Source organism: Cephus cinctus, unplaced genomic scaffold (assembly GCF_000341935.2).
Source record: "Cephus cinctus unplaced genomic scaffold, Ccin1 Ccin1_scaffold0160, whole genome shotgun sequence".
In the NCBI taxonomy this organism is placed as follows: domain Eukaryota; kingdom Metazoa; phylum Arthropoda; class Insecta; order Hymenoptera; family Cephidae; genus Cephus; species Cephus cinctus.
This window is the reverse complement of record NW_014332886.1, coordinates 2,935,842-2,952,264: the sequence shown is the minus strand read 5'-3', so window position 1 is coordinate 2,952,264 and position 16,423 is coordinate 2,935,842. Positions and strand designations below refer to the sequence as shown.

Genomic DNA, 16,423 nt, shown 5'->3' with positions numbered 1-16,423 from the left:
TTGACACACAGGCACTTAGTATTATTGTAGAAGTGTATCTAATCACAAGCATGTCATGTATTTATAATTATAGTGATTGAGGAGAAAAAAATCTTGTGAACAGATATTTACACTTTTCTAATATAATTTGTTATATTCATTGATAACTGCATTGAACATTATAAAATGAATGAGAGAAATAAGTTTTCAAAAATCAGGTGAATACAAATTCTTATATATGTATGGTAAGTAAACTGTGTGATATAAACATAATGAGGATTATTTGTGCAGAAAATACTGGTTAATTTAGTACTGTGATTTTTAATAGTATGATTCTTGGTTCATATTAAACAATTTTAATTGTATAACTAATTTAAAAAACCATGGTAATTCACAAGGGTTACCTATGCCGCTATTAGAGATGTGCTATGTGACAATCAAAATTTTGATTTTTTGGATAGAAATGGGAAAAGAAATCTAATAAATTTCAGTAATATGTAATTAGAATCATCGTATGCGGGTAAAAATAGGATAGACAAATATTGGAATAAACGCAACCAAAGCATTTAGAGTCGGCTTTCGTATGTATAGAGGTTAGGTTGGTTAGATGTTTAAATGAGTGGCAAGATGGCGCCCTGTGAGTACCCAGTGTGCCCCGCGCGATTGATTTGCGCATGTCAGTTGGCTGCATTGCAAATGGCGGCTCCTTGTTATTGTTCATGGCGTTTTATGACTTGTCCCTTTATATTGCCGATTATGTCGAGTTTTTTCGTGATCCCTGCCGCGCGCCGTGTACAGAAAGTGGAATAAAGCTCGCGCGGTGTGTTTTAGGTTAAGATTAGTGCTCTGGTGGTGTGTCCCGGTGCAATTCGGACGCGAGAAATCCCGCACGAAGTTGGAAAGAAATGGGGTAACGTTAAAATTTTCCTGTGTTCATACGGTATCAAATCGCTCTGTGTAAAGGTCTTCGTGAGTCCTCTATGGCCCTGTGCCCCTAGCACTGAACCCTAATTCACTTCGGTAAGCAAGTATGAGCCAGGGAGGCAGGAAAAAGCCGTGAATTAAAAAGTTTTGGACTTTTGACGGGCTATCTTGAGCATGCTTCAGCCCACTTCACGTACACCTCCCCCGACGGACAAAATGGTGGCCCCCCGATATCCAATGGTCTGGGCGCCTTATTTCGCCGAAAATCCCCCGGAAACTCGCCGGAACAACCGTTTTCTTGGGCGAAATCATCCCGTTTCGAGCAATACAAAGATCTCAACTTTGCGCCTAGTTCAAAGATCTGTTCTATAACCTATTTTCTGTGGTATAGAAATCGAGCCCCCGTCTTGTGGCCCAAAAGATTTTAATTGCTGTTCGGGAATGGTAAAGCTGCTTCTGGAATCGTTTTATTTCTATTCGCGCGCGAATTTCATGAAAATCGGTAGATCGGATTATTCCTTATCAATCATATTCGAAAAAAAATTACATAATTACCATGAAATTGTCATCCAATTATAACCTAGTAGTGTACGTTGGCCCCACTTTGTGTTTATGCATTATGTTTTTGTGATTGTTTTCACTTCTGCGACTATTTTCGGGATGCACCATATCTTCGCTGCTCACCATTTGATATTTCATCGATTGATACGTGTCAATCCTTCCGCGGAGTTGTCTTTTGAATTCATTTAATTTATGTTAATCAGCAGTATTTTATCAATTCGATTTTTTAAGTTTATCATGTGATTTCTGAAACTTCGTGAAATCCATGTATTTCCTGCACTGAATTTACGCAATGATATTTAAAAACTCACAAGTGCTACGGAGAGTCTGGAAACTTATCTTACATGTATATTTTATTTTTATTTCTTTTTTATTCTCATAACAGCACATTTTGATTTTGGTTTTCTGTACACTAAATTATGTTTGTAATATTTGTACGTTTTGTTATTCTAGTAATCAGAGGAATGTTGTTTTTTGTCTTAAGCATTTTTTTTTTCTTGAGAATTATATGTGATTTGTTTCAATTTTTGGAGAAACATTACAGTTTACCTTGGATTAATATTAAGACGACAAGTTCTATTCTCTTTTTAATGCAATATGGAAGCAATAAACTTTGTCTTCTTCCCTTTTGTTTAATTAAACGATTTTTTAGTTGTGATATTTTATCTTACACATATACAGTATAATACATTGAATAGATTTTTTTTCATTACGATATCATTTACATTAACTTATAGTAAAAAAGGATGAGATTTTTATTTTTTTAAATGCTGTAAAGGAAAAAACACAATTCTGTAAATCAATAATTACTGTCCATACGTTTGGCAGATCAAGTATAGAAGTTTGTTCATAAATGACTCTTTATAATTCATGATGTTCCAATTTTATAGAATATAAGAATCAGATACAGTGTACTTAAATAGGACTAATTGTTTAAATGTACTAACGATACTTGAAGTATGTGACAGTGCTTTTCTATAAAACTTTAAAGGCAATCCGTCAGTATTATTTTTCATATTTGGAGATTGTGAATAAAATTAAAGGGCGATAAACTGTTGAATCTTCTGAAAATTTTACACTGGGACTAATGTTGTTGTTGTTTTGTATGAACAGTAAGGAAGATTGCTAGGAAGGCAGTGCTGGAGTGGTGTGGAGCCGTCGGTTTGGAACCGACGGACGAACAGCTGCGTAGCCAGAGTGTACAGTGATACCCTGAGACGTCCCCAGGCTCCCTGGGTAGTTATGTGATTGATGATTGGTAAGTTTAAATTTTATATCCAAGAAACATTACTTAAATGAACATAACCTTAAATTATTTAAAATATCAGTTATGAATGTGTAAAAGTAAGTTATAATATACTTTTTCTTTAGTACTCTCTTGTAACAGTATTCTTCAATGTACTTCATTTTGTAACAAAGAATTTACATCCTTTTGCTACCGTAAATATACTTAAGTTTTATGTGTAGAAGAATATTAGAATTATACACAACTTGATGTAGTTACAAGTATGTGTTATAAAATTTCGCATATATAAAGTTTAGGTATGTGCACAAAAATACAAATATATCACCATATTCTAATGATAATAAAGTCACAGATGCAAGTCTTACACTACATATATACCTCATGATCAATTAGCGCACAGATATCATCTGTACTATGTAATTTAAATATATATATATATAGATATTCTTGCACGGAGACATTGATTTATAATTACATTTAAATGGCAAAATACTTTTTCGATTTATGAAGAGACAATTTCAATTTTTTTGTCACAGTCATGGCGGCAGACAGCGATGGTGATCTGATCGAGACGGTGGTCACGTGTGAGGGAGATCTCGGGGATCCAGAATTTCCACATAAGTTTAAGGTCATTGTAGATCGCCTGAAGTCTCTGCTCTGCAAAGGTTCGTTTTGAAATTTTTACGTAAAACTATTTTTCCGCGATATTAGCGGATAAAGGATAAAAAAAGTAATAAAATTTAATAACTAAAAACAATATCATGAAGTCGAGTATAAAAATCATTGTCATTGTTGTTTATAGAAAATGGCGAAGGGCTCAGAATAAGCAAGGTAGAACCATGGAACTCCGTGAGGGTGACATTTTCGATACCGAGGGAGGCTGCACTGCGTCTACGAGAGTTGGCTGCTCAGGGTTCACCAACTCTCACGCAGCTTGGGATTCTTTCAGTCCAGGTTGAAGGGGATCAGGTACTTAGAGTATTTGAAATATTTTTGATGATAATTACATAGCAATAGCGCTTCTTATATTACTATCATAATCTGTAGGTGATATCGCTGAGGATAGCTAGTAGGTTCGGTGGAGAAGCACAAGAAATCGTGTTGCGCTCCGGTCCTGCTCAAGATGCTGGAAGTAAATCACAGAGCGATACGAGCAACAGTGCATCGAATGTCGACTCCGATACAACGGCTGCTGTACCAGGTCCAAGCAATTCTTCAAGCATTACTTCAACATTGCGTAGTGTCGCTCAAATTATAACAGCTGGCAAGTTCAAATTTTTTAGCAATACACCTTGTCCTAATAGCCCTTTATTTTTTCTTATGATCATAGTATGAGGAGTTAGCTTAATAAATAAAAATATTTTATTTCAGGTTCGTCGTCGGAGAAGGCACCACAATTTCGCTCACCGAATGTCGTAGCTCCAACAGACTGTGATCCAATCCCACCATTTCTCGCGAAAACAGTTCAACCGACGGCTGGTGGTAGCGGTGGCGGCATGACCGGGAGTCAACAGACGACAAATCCCAGCGCTTCGCCCAGAAACAATTTCAACGGTCCATTCCCCTTTGCCAGCATGACCCATGCTGCGCAAGCTATACATAACCGCGAGTCCCAAGCTAGTACCATTAAGAATACAGTGCAATTTAAACATCATACACAGCCGCCACCGCCTTATCCCGCTCAAGACAGTTTGTCGACAGTCACTGCGTTAACGACTGGCCATACCACCACGCAGCCCGTTTCCGTGACTGGACCTGTGACGAGTCAGTACAAGTCTCCACCTGCCATGGCTCCTAGTCTGTCGCCAACCAATGGTAGCAATCTAACGACCAGTTCCAACGGCAGTGGCAATCAGGTAGCGCTTTCGAGCCCGCTGCTCGTGAATCTTCTGCAAAACGATGGAGGCTCGCATCCAAATAACGTTTTGCCTCCTCAGAAGATGCTACCACCGGCTGTCGTGGATAATTCTGGTATAGCTAATCGCATGAGGCCCACCAAGAAACCTACTGTCAGAAGGAAAGAGATGCCATCGAACAACGACTCGCCGCCGAGTTTGGATTCGTTGAGAACGGAGGATCTGATCGGTGCATCCTCAGTCATTCCCGATTTGGCACAAAGTCCCGGTCCATCGGCATTCGTGACTGTTAATGTGAATCAGCCATCGACGGTGCCTCAAGGTCATACATCTAACGTGATCGGTGCTGCCACACACAATATGACAGCCTCGCAATCAGTACATCATGGATCGGTTGCTAGCCAGATGCAACAACAAACTCCAACGTTGCATACGCAAGTACAAATGCAGCAGAAGTTTCCCATTAGGCAGGAGTTGGCTTACAGACCTTCTCAGGTGCAAATGCAAAATCAATTGACTGCGAGACATCCGGTTAATGGTCAGCAAATTAGGACGCCCTTGCAGCAGCGACAGCAGCTACTACTGCAACAACAACTTCTGGCTCAGCAACAACTTGGACAGCAGGGTATTAACAGTTCTCAGTTGATACAACAAGGAACGACTACTCAGCAGCAGATACTTCAACAGCAGAACACTCCTATGTCATTGCAATCTATTCCTGTTGGGAGTCAACAAATATTGCAACAACAGCAGCAGCAGCAAATGATGCAACACCCTGCTGCTGCGGGGCTGAATGTTGCTCAGCAACGGTTAGGTTATTTGGGCAATCAGAGACAGCAAACGCCACCACCTTATCCTAGGCAAGGGGGTTCGCAACAACCACAACAGTCGCATTTGGCTCAACAGAATCAAGCACTGAACGTACAACAACAATTGCACCACAATCAACTAAAAAACATGAATGTCAATACGGGAGCGACAAGCGATTTTCGCTATGGTCAGAGTCAAAATATTCTCAGCAGAAATTATCAGGGTGCCCAGGGCAATGCAAGCGAGACGACGTGGAACGCTCAGAATAGTTCAATTCCACAAGGTGCTCAAGTGAACACAACTCAACGTCTGCCTGTTCCAAGCCAGGCTCCGAGTGCCTTTCCACAGTGCGGACCTCGTTTAAATCACCTAACAGCTGCGAAAGTGGTTCCGACAAGTGGCACGGCCGAGGTTCCCGTGCCGCCACAGCCTGAGGAAGATCCTCCCGAACCAGAGTATACGTCCACAGGAAAGATAAGACAATTTCTAATAAATCCGCTAACTGGACATCTTGAACCCATGCCTAGTGAGAGTTCCGATTCCGAGCAAGAGAGTGCTGTCGATAATCAGGACGATTTCTTTCCATTTCCTTCGCCATCCAATGACCGGTCAAATTCCATATTCTCCGACGACGATGCAGACAGTAATTTTTCCCGAAGAAACGACACCACGACAAATACCGATCAGTCAGACTCCGAAACAACTGTCAAGTCAACAGCCAGCGAAGGGAGTCTGAAACACAATAGGATCAAATCCAGCAGGGACAGCGCCCACAGTCCTATGCCCGGCGAGAAAATCAAGCTCAGATTAAAACTAGAAAAATCGGAGCCAGTAACGCCTGCTTACAAAGTGGATGTTTCCTTTGTTAATACGCCGCCTGTCAGGAAGGCCGACAAATCGGTGAATAAGATGTTCTCGGGGAGCATGCCAAACTCTGGTAGCGGCGGGGATGAGCCACGTGTGCCTCCGTTACACATTTCGCTGAGGGGTCGCAATGCTTCTGTTGTGCAAATCAGAAAGAAGAAGGAGAAGTCGCTAAAAGAGGGCGAGTCTGAATCAGCCACCATCAAGAGACGCGGTAAGCTGAAGAAAATGAAGGAGTGCACGGACGGGAACAAGTTGCTGCAAAAGAAATCATCGTTAAGCATGATAATAGGTACATCGTCAGCGTCCAAATTGCCTTTGTCCAACTCCACCATCGTGAATAGCGCGAATGCTGTTGTCAAAATGAACAGTACGCTTCAAACAGTTGTGACCAAACCCAATGCCTTAAAACAAGATGTACCAATAGACGTTGCAAGGCTGCAAACTGGGATGACTAAACCGGGTTCCAGTAAAAGCAGCGATGTCGATGATATACCGTTAAACAGTAGGATACCATCACCCTTAAAGCACAAATCTACTATTTTAAATCAGACTTCAAATACCCAGCAAGCTTTAACCAAGAGTCAATTGGAGACTGAAGTTCAAAACCATACGAATGAACATAAAATTGGTGGAGGTAAGATAATATATGTTATGTTTCCAAAAGGGGATCGTGCTATCTTTCCTGTTAAGTATTATTGAACAATCGTTCACAAAATAGTCCCATTTGAAATTGAAAAACCTCGACAAACACTACGCACATAGGAGATAAAAATTATTAAAGATAGATCCATATATTTTCAGGATAATACATTTCGAAACGTATCAAGGACGACTGTACGATCATCCTGGACTTGGTCACAATTTGTTACTTTAGTTTTTTACCATAATTTTTTTTTCTATTCTGGCTTTTGTGTTTACAGGTAAGACGAAAAGAAGAGATTCTAAGAAGAAATCAGAGTCCGGAGACGGTTTGCATCGGGAGCAAAATCTATTGTCTGGCGGTAGAATTCTGGATAATCAAGTTAAGTGGAGAAAACTTGGTTACAAGGGCGAAGCTGGTCAACCCGGCAAAAAATCGGATTCGATTATATCCGGAAGCGATTCGAGCACAGTCAAGAAGGTCGGAGAGATCAGGAGAACGAGCGACAGCGACATCAGCAGGGCTACAGCTGAAAAGGCCAACACCCTGGGAAACGTTACGTCGCGGTTGACGGAAGTTAATGGCATCAGGAAAGACCTCGTCAGCCAAGAGAAGAGGAGAAGGTTGAGTTTAATGGACGAAAAGGATCTACATTTTACAGGTTCGCATTATATTGAATTTGTGATACTTTTTTTAATTATCTATGATGTTATATTTACTCGATAATCGTTTAAAAATTATTTGCAGAATCTCAAAGCGTGGAGGCAACGCATCTTCACAGTCAGAAGGCCGTTCCCGACAATACCACACCGAATGCAGTCCCAAACTCAAAAGTGAATTCGAATTCGTCTTTCGATAACGACAGTCCCGCCATAAAGAGCATTAATCCACCGACGCAGAGCACTCCACATCCACCCAGCAATCTTGAGAGCAAACCGCCACCTTCGCACTGCGAATTTACAGCCACGAAGAATCCCCAGCAGCCTGTAAATAGAATTTTACCAGCGAAAACTAAATCAGATATGGAGAGGCCTATTGTCAAGGCAAACTCCAATGCCACCATGAAGACGCAGAGCGTCAATCAGAAATTGAAAAATCATACAATCGCAAAAAGCGACACGAACGCTACCATCAACAGGCATAAGGTCGAGCATCAGGTTCATAAGAAGGTTGTTCAAAATCACGTAATCAAGCAGGTCGAGCGCATCAGCCTGACCAATAAAACAGAAAATGCGCAAAGAGTAAGTTTACTCAAAACTGCTCAAAATCTGACGATCGGCAGCAATACTGGGGAGCAGCAAGGGATAGGGACGCAAAACGTTGATCTTCCTTCAAACAAACCGACCTTACCGATTGGTGAGATCAATGTAACTGAGGCGAAAGTGAAGCAAAAGTTGCTGGAAAATACAAGTGTACCCATAGGGATTGGCGTGGTGGACGCGAGTACGGAGAGAGTCGGTAATGGAGGTGGTGGCGAGGATTCTGGAATAGAATCGATGGATGCCCTCTCGGAGAAGTCGCCAAATCAAGGTGAATCACCCTTGCATAGGCCGGCGACAGAGTCTGTAACGCAAAGCAACAACTCAAACAAGAATGCGATCCAGGTGGAGCCTCCTCTTCAAACCACCGATAAGAACGTGCCTTCCTCGACTAGCAGTAGTGATATGTGTTCAAATTCGCATTCGGAACTTCTGAAGTCCGGTGATCCGAAGAGGTTAAGTCCCGTGTCTGCCGCGAGCTATCTTGAGAATCGGCTAAATCACGAGATGACGCTGGCAAAGTCTACTAGTGAGCATGCCGTGAAAGGTGTGTCTAGTGAAAAATCAGTGACGATGACAACGGCAACCTCGATAAGCGGCGAGCACGGTAACTCGATTTCCGGTATCGAGATGAACGATAACGTTAAAAGTATCGCGAGTCCGTTGGTTACGGCTTCAACGACGATCGTTACAAGCTCTTTGCCGAGCAATACGGGTAGCGATAATAATAAACTGTTGCAATGCGCGAACTCGCAGGTCAAAGACTTTTCTGCAAAGGACAGTTATGCCGTCAAGACGGTAAAATTAGAGAGTATCGTTAACCAAAACGATCAGGGTAAGACGGACGGAAATCACGAGCTGTCAAAAGTTATGGAAAATACATCCGAGAACGATGCCAAATCAATGTCGGAGAGTGATGTCGTTGCGATTAAATTGAACGACGGTACTCATAGTCAGAATAACAATGGTGTGTCTGTAATTCCGAATCACGTCGCGTATGCTAAAGTCAAAATTGAAAAAAGCGAAAGTGCCCTATTGACAGAATCCAGTGTAAAAAGCGAACATCCGTGCTCAAACCTTCAAACTTTTAATTCCGAAGTTAAAGTTGAACCCAAATCCGAAGTGAAAGTGGACGACACGAGGCAAACCGATCGATTAGACGTTACAAAAACCTCAAACGCGTCCCCAAGTGTAACCGCCTCCGTTAAATTAGAATTGTGTTCGGATCGAAGCCAAAAAGCCAACGTACAAACCCATCAACAAGTGTCCATCAGAGAGCCGTCGGTTAACCTTCAAAAGGTAGCAGACGAGCTGGTGAAGAAAATGGTGAGCGAGGCAAGTGAAGCAAATATCAGTATCCAGTCTCCATTGGGTGAAGATCCTCAACCAATAAGAATAACACCGCCTCTCTATACATATTCAAACCCCGTGGTGTTACAACGTGAGGAGACCCCCAGCCCGGCTGCGCAAAATGCAGATGTCGAATCGTGCGAGGCAGATCATGCTAAGAGAAAACGCAGAAGAAAACAAGACCTGGAGGGTCGTCAGGACGTGATATGTATAGAGGACACCGACGAGAGTCATTTCGTCGAACGACTAAATCCAAATAGCACTGAAGATTACGTGAAACGTCCACCAAAGTCGCTCCTCGAGCAGCTCTTGATAGAGATCCCAAACGACAGTAGCGAAAAGAGGTCTTTGAGGACGCGGTCACAGAAACTGAACAGCCCGGACATCGTTAGAACCCCGAAGAGCAGTCCTCACGGCCCGAACAAGTTGGAGGAGCGACGCAGCATATCGCCGTACGCGAAAGCCAGTCCAAAGTTAGGCGTTTCCAAGTTGTCGCCTAACACAACGACGGTCAAAGCAGGAAAGCGAAAAAGGCAGGAAAGCGAGAGTTCGGTAGCGTCGAGTACGGCTGACGATCCCCAACCAAGGCCAGGTAAACGGAAATGCTCGGAGAACGCTGCAGAACTTATTAAGGCTTGCATGGGCGTAGAGGAGAGCGGTCCTAATAAGAAACAAGTACCCGTCAAGGAGGAACAGTCAAAGAAGGGGTTCAACATATTGGCCAAGGCCAAGAAAGGTGTCTATCCTATACCTTCTTTTGTAGAACGTTCAGCTAACGCCTCGAACTTTTTTCTTTTGCCTACGTTACCGATATCAAATGGGATTGCAATTTACCGGCTAACATCGGGCGTCGATTGAATACCATTCCTTCCTGTAACCGTATGCCTTCTTCCCGGAGTTTCCATCCAGGATAGAAATAGCTGCGGACTCCTAGTGCTGAACCCTCCACTAGCGAACGAGAGTATACACGGTACCAGGACAAAGTCCTTATTATCGAACTCCATTTCGTATGTCCTACTGAATCGCCATCGTTCGAGGCTTTTTCAACCCAGAGGATTTCCATATACGTAGAATCACCAGCCATATCCCACTTTTGCCCCATGCTCTACCCAGGCCCTGTTCCTAATTGCACGGAATACCTCATCAAGACGTAATATCATGTTTGTACATAGATAACTTAGTTCAGGATAGCGATGTGTGTTGTTCGTTCTATGATATGTCTTAACGTTAGTTACAAGGCGCTTAATACGCCCTGAGGATGATTTTCCTACATTTGTTTACACCTTTTTAGGTCCTATCTTGGTAGAAGTAGATTCATCGGACGACGAGCCGCTCATCGAGATTGCTGGGAAGGGAAGAGCGCGAGTGTCTGACGAGACATCCGCAGCATCCCCAAAGTCTAAAGATCAAAAGTAAATATAATTATTCATATCCCACAACTTCAATGAATCACTCTTCGGCTGTATTAACTTACCGCCGTCTATTTTACCTATGGTCTAGAACGAATACGGGCAGTGCAGTAGCTGTTGGACAAACCAATTCCAGTAACATAACGAATTCGAATGCCAGTAACAGAGCGCAAAGGGAGAGCCGATTACTGACTACCAAACAACCCGCTACCGCAACCACCGGTACTGTAGCAAAGGAACGGCTACGTGGCACATCTGTATCTAGTAACGAATCCGTCGGCGAAGTAACCACCAGAAGATCCGTTCGACAAAGCACAGCTTCACCGTTAGCAACACCAGCAAGTAACACCAGGGGTGCTTCCAGATCCGTGGACGATGTAAATAGAAGAAAAACTCGTAGCGGAGCTGGTGAGTAATGTTACACGTATAAATGTGCACATTTCTTCTTCCTTCCTTTTTTTTCAACTTCCGTCGGCCTAGAATATGATTGTCTAACTTGTAACATAGCCGATGCACCTTCTTACTATTATCAAAATTCTTCTCTGTACTAATTCTCAAAAAAAGGCTCGTATTACATTCTGGAGTGCGTTCAAAAATCTTACTAGGGCAAATCGAACACGTTGCGTCTCTTTTTATTATCGTTATTATCAAGAGAATAGAATGATACTAGAGTCGACTCTAGAGAGATTTCTGAACGTACCCCTGAGTGACTGGCAGTAACATTATTGGAAAATTCTTTGACACATCTTTTTTTTATCTAACCGATTGGAAAGTCTTACTCTCATCTCTAACCTTCTATCTCGGTGTGTCGTACTTTAATACGAAACTTACGCACTAACGTTCTACTTTAATTCAAGACACCTCGTACAGCGAGAACGTTGTTTTAGTGACGGCCGAGACGGCGGAGCAAGCAAAACGGAGGCGAATATCCCGAGAAACCAAATGACCTTCGGGAAGCGACCTTGACAGCGATTAGCTAGCGTCGCTCGTCAAGGCCTGTCCGTCTGGTTGTCTGTCTATTATCAGTGTTTATTCGATCGCCGCGTGGCTGGACCCCACCTGGTGAATTTGTATGTGTCAACAGCGCACAACATTGCTATACAAGTACCATAGAGTATCGAGGCTAAGAAAGTCCTGGACGGTGGAAATCTGTTGAATTTTTATAATAATCGTACGAGGCGAGCGTAGACGTTCATTATCATTATTATCCTCTTCATTTCGTATACATTTATTAATCCATATGTCACAGCTCATACCTTAATAAAACTGTCGCGACTATATATTTCTTCGAATCGTTAAGGACCATTGTAATCCGTTATATTTACGTCAATGATGACCTCTGTCCTTTTCGTGAGAACCTCTCTCACGCGGGATGCTGAATTTAATGATTCTGCCATTCCTCCTTCCGCCGTCAAACATTCTTACGTCAGTGGTACTCTCGAACAGTGACGTTTGGTTACTTGGAGATTAATAAAAAAAAAAAGGATTTTGGCCATCCAATAATCCGTTTTGAGTAACTAAACCGGATTCAAAACTGCCGAGTCAATCTAAAACTTTCTTTTACCATTATTTCGCTGTTGTGTGTCGTCCCTTTAATCACCATTTTTCAATTAACGTTACGACGACATTTGCTACGGTTACTCCTTCCCTCAATCCTACAATTTTTCCTGACTTTTTAAGCGGTTCAAGCGGAATAACGCCACAAATTATTAAATGACCCCTCGGTCTTATTTACAATGTGCGATGCAATAACGCGTAGAACATTTATGCACCTTTTCAGAGATAATACTTTTATCGGTAGTAATAGTAAAATTTGACAAAATCAATTTAACGATCTTGTGCTTTCTTTTTTATCTATGAGATATTAATCAGATTATTGAAGCGATCGTACCTCTCCGAACCTCCGAAAGATTATTCTGATAAACGTTATCGCGTAAAATTTGAATATTGTCTTTGAGCATCTTGCTTAACGACTGATTGCTCCAGCAAATTGGCATGGAATTCTTATTAAAGTTCTTGTTCTCTAATCTCCTTCCTTTTTGATCCCCTACCCCCTCTCCCTTCCTCACCACACTTCGTACTCGTAGCAGTTGGTAAAAGGAAGCCCAGAGTCGACACGTCACGTATGAATCGGACTGTACTGCCGTAATATATTGTATATTGACTTGTACGTTTCTCGCGATTAAATGATTTTATTAGCTGGTGGGGCTTTAGGTGGCTACTACGGACGACCTACCTGACAGACTATGTTTCTGATATGTCTTGCTCTACTGTACTCTCATTTATTTATTTCATTTCATTTATCTTTTTACGGGTTTACTTTCTTTGTATACATATCCGTCTAGGCTGTGCGTCAGTCATACGATTCTGAACGTGCCGGTCGCTACTTCCGAATAGCCTTTACGTATGTCGGTTGAGAAAATCAAGTTTCAGGAGCGACACAATTAATCTAACGCTACGTTTATATAGTTACTTATTGTGTGAAAGGATAAAAGCATTTGTTTAATTATTTTCAGTACGTTTGTACTTTTGTATCGTTATATGTATCCTGAAATTGACTAGCTCGATTGCGATTCAACTCTTGATTTCTCTTTTTTTTTTTCTTCTCATTGTTCTTTATCTTAGTTTCGTTTAACGACCTTATCCGATAGCTGGACGAAGATAATCATGCTTTCAGTGATTTATTTTCTTGGACAATGGAACGTAGTCGCATTTGATCGTTGTTACAATTTTTTTTTTATTAATTCTTATTTCCTCACGATCGACGAACACAGTCTGCCGAAGGAAAGGTCGTCTCCGAGTTACGATATAGCGAAGGGCTGGGGTATAGGGACATTAAAAAAAAGAATTTATATTATTTATAAAAAAGAAAGGATAAACGGATCGTTTGGATAAATCATGCATAAATATACGAAGCGGATAAGAATAATTATTATTAAAAAAAAAAAACAATGAATACAATGTTAATTTGATAGGTAATATATGAATGAATATATTTTGTAAATAATTTCTTGTAAAGACACACACGTACATATACACATGCGCGCGCGCGCATACACACACGTACACACACGGCACGCACTCACGCACGCACGCACCTCTTATATGTACATATAGGAACTGTTTAAATTTTTATTAAATTAGTGGTAATTGAACTCGTGCAACTTCACTGTCATTATTATTAATTATTATTCTTCGCGATCGTGTAATTAAAACGTTTTAATATCTTTCTCTCAGCATTGTTCAACGCAAAATAAACATTTATATATATATATCTATATATATATATATACAAATGTATATGTATATACATGAAAATTCAATGAAACATTGTTTTTGTGAACAGATAAATCTAGTTTTATATTGTATAAATATAAATTATACCGTTGAAAGTTTCGAGGTTTAAGCAGCCCATTCGTAGCCATCTATCTTGTTCGGTACACTTACTTTGTTGTTTTCTTTCTTTTGGATTTAGCTTTTATTTAACGTGGCATTCGATGATTATTCTAATTATTTAGATTCTGACGAGCAGTCGGACTGCTTTCCGAAATATTTACTGTCTTCGATCTGTTATTGTGCGCCGTAAGATAAAAGAAAGACTTTTTTTCTCTTTTTCAAAAAATAAATCTTGTTTATGTTACGCGAAAGAAAGTGCGTGCACGATAACACGGTATTGTTTGTTGAGGCGATATTTTTTGTTAACATAAAATCCACCGAAAGAAGTTCGATGGCTGCTGGGCAAATGTACACATTAAAATAATCCTTTGTCGTGAGAATGTTAAGCATTGAATTTTGGTTAGATTCGAAATTGGGGGAAACTTTCAGCAGATCTGAGATTGTCGAGACGAGGTCGTTCTCTTGGGTCAAGGTTCAGTCAAATTTTCCCTGTTTCTAATCCCAATATAAATTATTTAGTTAGAACGTTGCCTGTTTTTTAATGAAAATTATTTCAACAATTCACCAATCGTCTATTGTACATAGTAGCGCACTTATTTTACGCGGACGGGGAAACTGAAGAATAAAAACTGTATATATACCTTACGGTGAAACAAATACAAGAATTACATTTAATATGATCCATACAAGCCTGCATTGTGATGGGATGAAGTGTAATGTAAAATGTAGTAATATAGTTATGTATGAATTTAAGGTTTATTGCAAACGAGGAACATTGTAATTTCGATGTAAAATATTCCCTTTGACATTAGGTAGGTAGGCTAGGTATTATTATGTTACAATTTTATTATTGAATATTACATTTACGTAACTGTATAGTTGATAACGAAAGCAAGCTTCATGTGTAAATACGAGAATACTTTATGTCTAAGTGGATTTTAAGGATGCTCATACTATTAAGGGGTTTCTAAAGTGTTTGTCTGTGGCATCTGTATATGCATACAATATATACTATATACTATATGAGACTATACGCAATAAATATATTAAAAAAAAAAAAAAGCTGATATCAAAATGAAACTCGCCGAAGAATACAGATTCTTTATGAAATAATGTCTCATTCTATGCATTTGTCTGTCTGTATGCGCAAAATGACTAGATCGGCATAGTCGTGTCCGTCGGTGTTTGAAATTCGACAGACTGGTTGGTTTTTATAATACATAGGCTTTAACTCTTACTGTTAGACTGACTCTGCTCGATCTATTAAAATTTGTGCAGTCGCAGTTACTTTTCTTTACACCTCGGACCCAAGAATCGTGGCGGAAACCCTTTGTGTGTTGTCTCTGCGGAACGCAGAATTTCGTAAGAAATATGTCATTTCTTTGGCCGGCTCTTACTGTCACCGTACTGAATTGTTTGCTAACGTTCACGTGCCACTTTCGAGGCGCAAGATTAATCTTTGGGAGCCCCTTAATTGTCAAGGCAAAGATATAAATATTATATGATGCGTACGGGATTGCGTATGAAAATCATCAGGCTAAATTTAGTACTCTCTGATGACTTTGATGCGCGTCGTAACGCAAAACATTTGTATTTTTAGTATTTGGTTAAACGATATAAATAGGAGTAAAGGTAAATGATTGATAATAACCGAAGTGGATATATAAAACAAAAAATAAAATATTAGATACCATATTATATTTGTAGAAACGAATGAGCACGCGAAAAAAAAGAAATCGCGCTATAATTATGAAGAAAATATTACAATTATATTATTATCTATTATTACACAAAGTGAATACACAATATAGTAATTTGCTAATTGTACCTTTTAATAATTACTGTAGACACATTGATGAAAAAGGTTTCTTTCTTGTTATTAATTATTAATTACCATAGACTTACCAGAAAATGAAAAAGTATTATATAAAAAAGAAGATGCTATTTTTCTGTATTCCGCATAACCCGTCGCTGAGAAGGAAAACCCACGGTTTACGGATAACGGATTCTTTTTTTTTTTTCTTTCTAGTAAACCACAAGACCGTTGGATGACTTACTTGATTTTCGGTTAATTTTTTATTTAATTTAATCATTCGGATCCTCACGATTCTTTTTATCAGTCCTTA

At 40.2% G+C, this 16,423-nt stretch overlaps 1 protein-coding gene across 5 annotated transcripts; it reads left to right on the top strand.

Moving 5' to 3' along the window:
• Positions 1 to 231: 231 nt before the first annotated feature.
• Positions 232 to 16,151, top strand: LOC107263660. Of its 5 annotated transcripts, none has more exons than XM_015731112.2 (11): positions 232 to 889; positions 2,578 to 2,722; positions 3,247 to 3,375; positions 3,513 to 3,679; positions 3,758 to 3,974; positions 4,082 to 6,532; positions 7,164 to 7,544; positions 7,631 to 10,228; positions 10,784 to 10,904; positions 10,993 to 11,309; positions 11,759 to 16,151. In XM_015731112.2, exons 2-11 carry the CDS (start codon positions 2,716 to 2,718, stop codon positions 11,845 to 11,847), a joined length of 6,477 nt encoding a protein of 2,158 aa, XP_015586598.1. In that variant the 5' UTR covers positions 232 to 889; positions 2,578 to 2,715; the 3' UTR covers positions 11,848 to 16,151. The 5 variants fall into 5 exon arrangements, with proteins under 5 accessions (XP_015586598.1, XP_015586597.1, XP_015586595.1 ...); XM_015731111.2 differs by having other exon boundaries at positions 233 to 889; positions 4,082 to 6,877; positions 7,631 to 10,084; XM_015731109.2 differs by having other exon boundaries at positions 234 to 889; positions 4,082 to 6,877; positions 11,789 to 16,151.
• Positions 16,152 to 16,423: the final 272 nt, after the last annotated feature.

Bases quoted from the DNA above. Each gene is read 5' to 3' on its own strand.
- LOC107263660 (XM_015731108.2), top strand. The intron at 3,680-3,757 runs GTACTTAGAGTA...CATAATCTGTAG, and splicing joins TCCAGGTTGAAGGGGATCAG to GTGATATCGCTGAGGATAGC. The intron at 6,878-7,163 runs GTAAGATAATAT...TTGTGTTTACAG, and splicing joins TGAACATAAAATTGGTGGAG to GTAAGACGAAAAGAAGAGAT.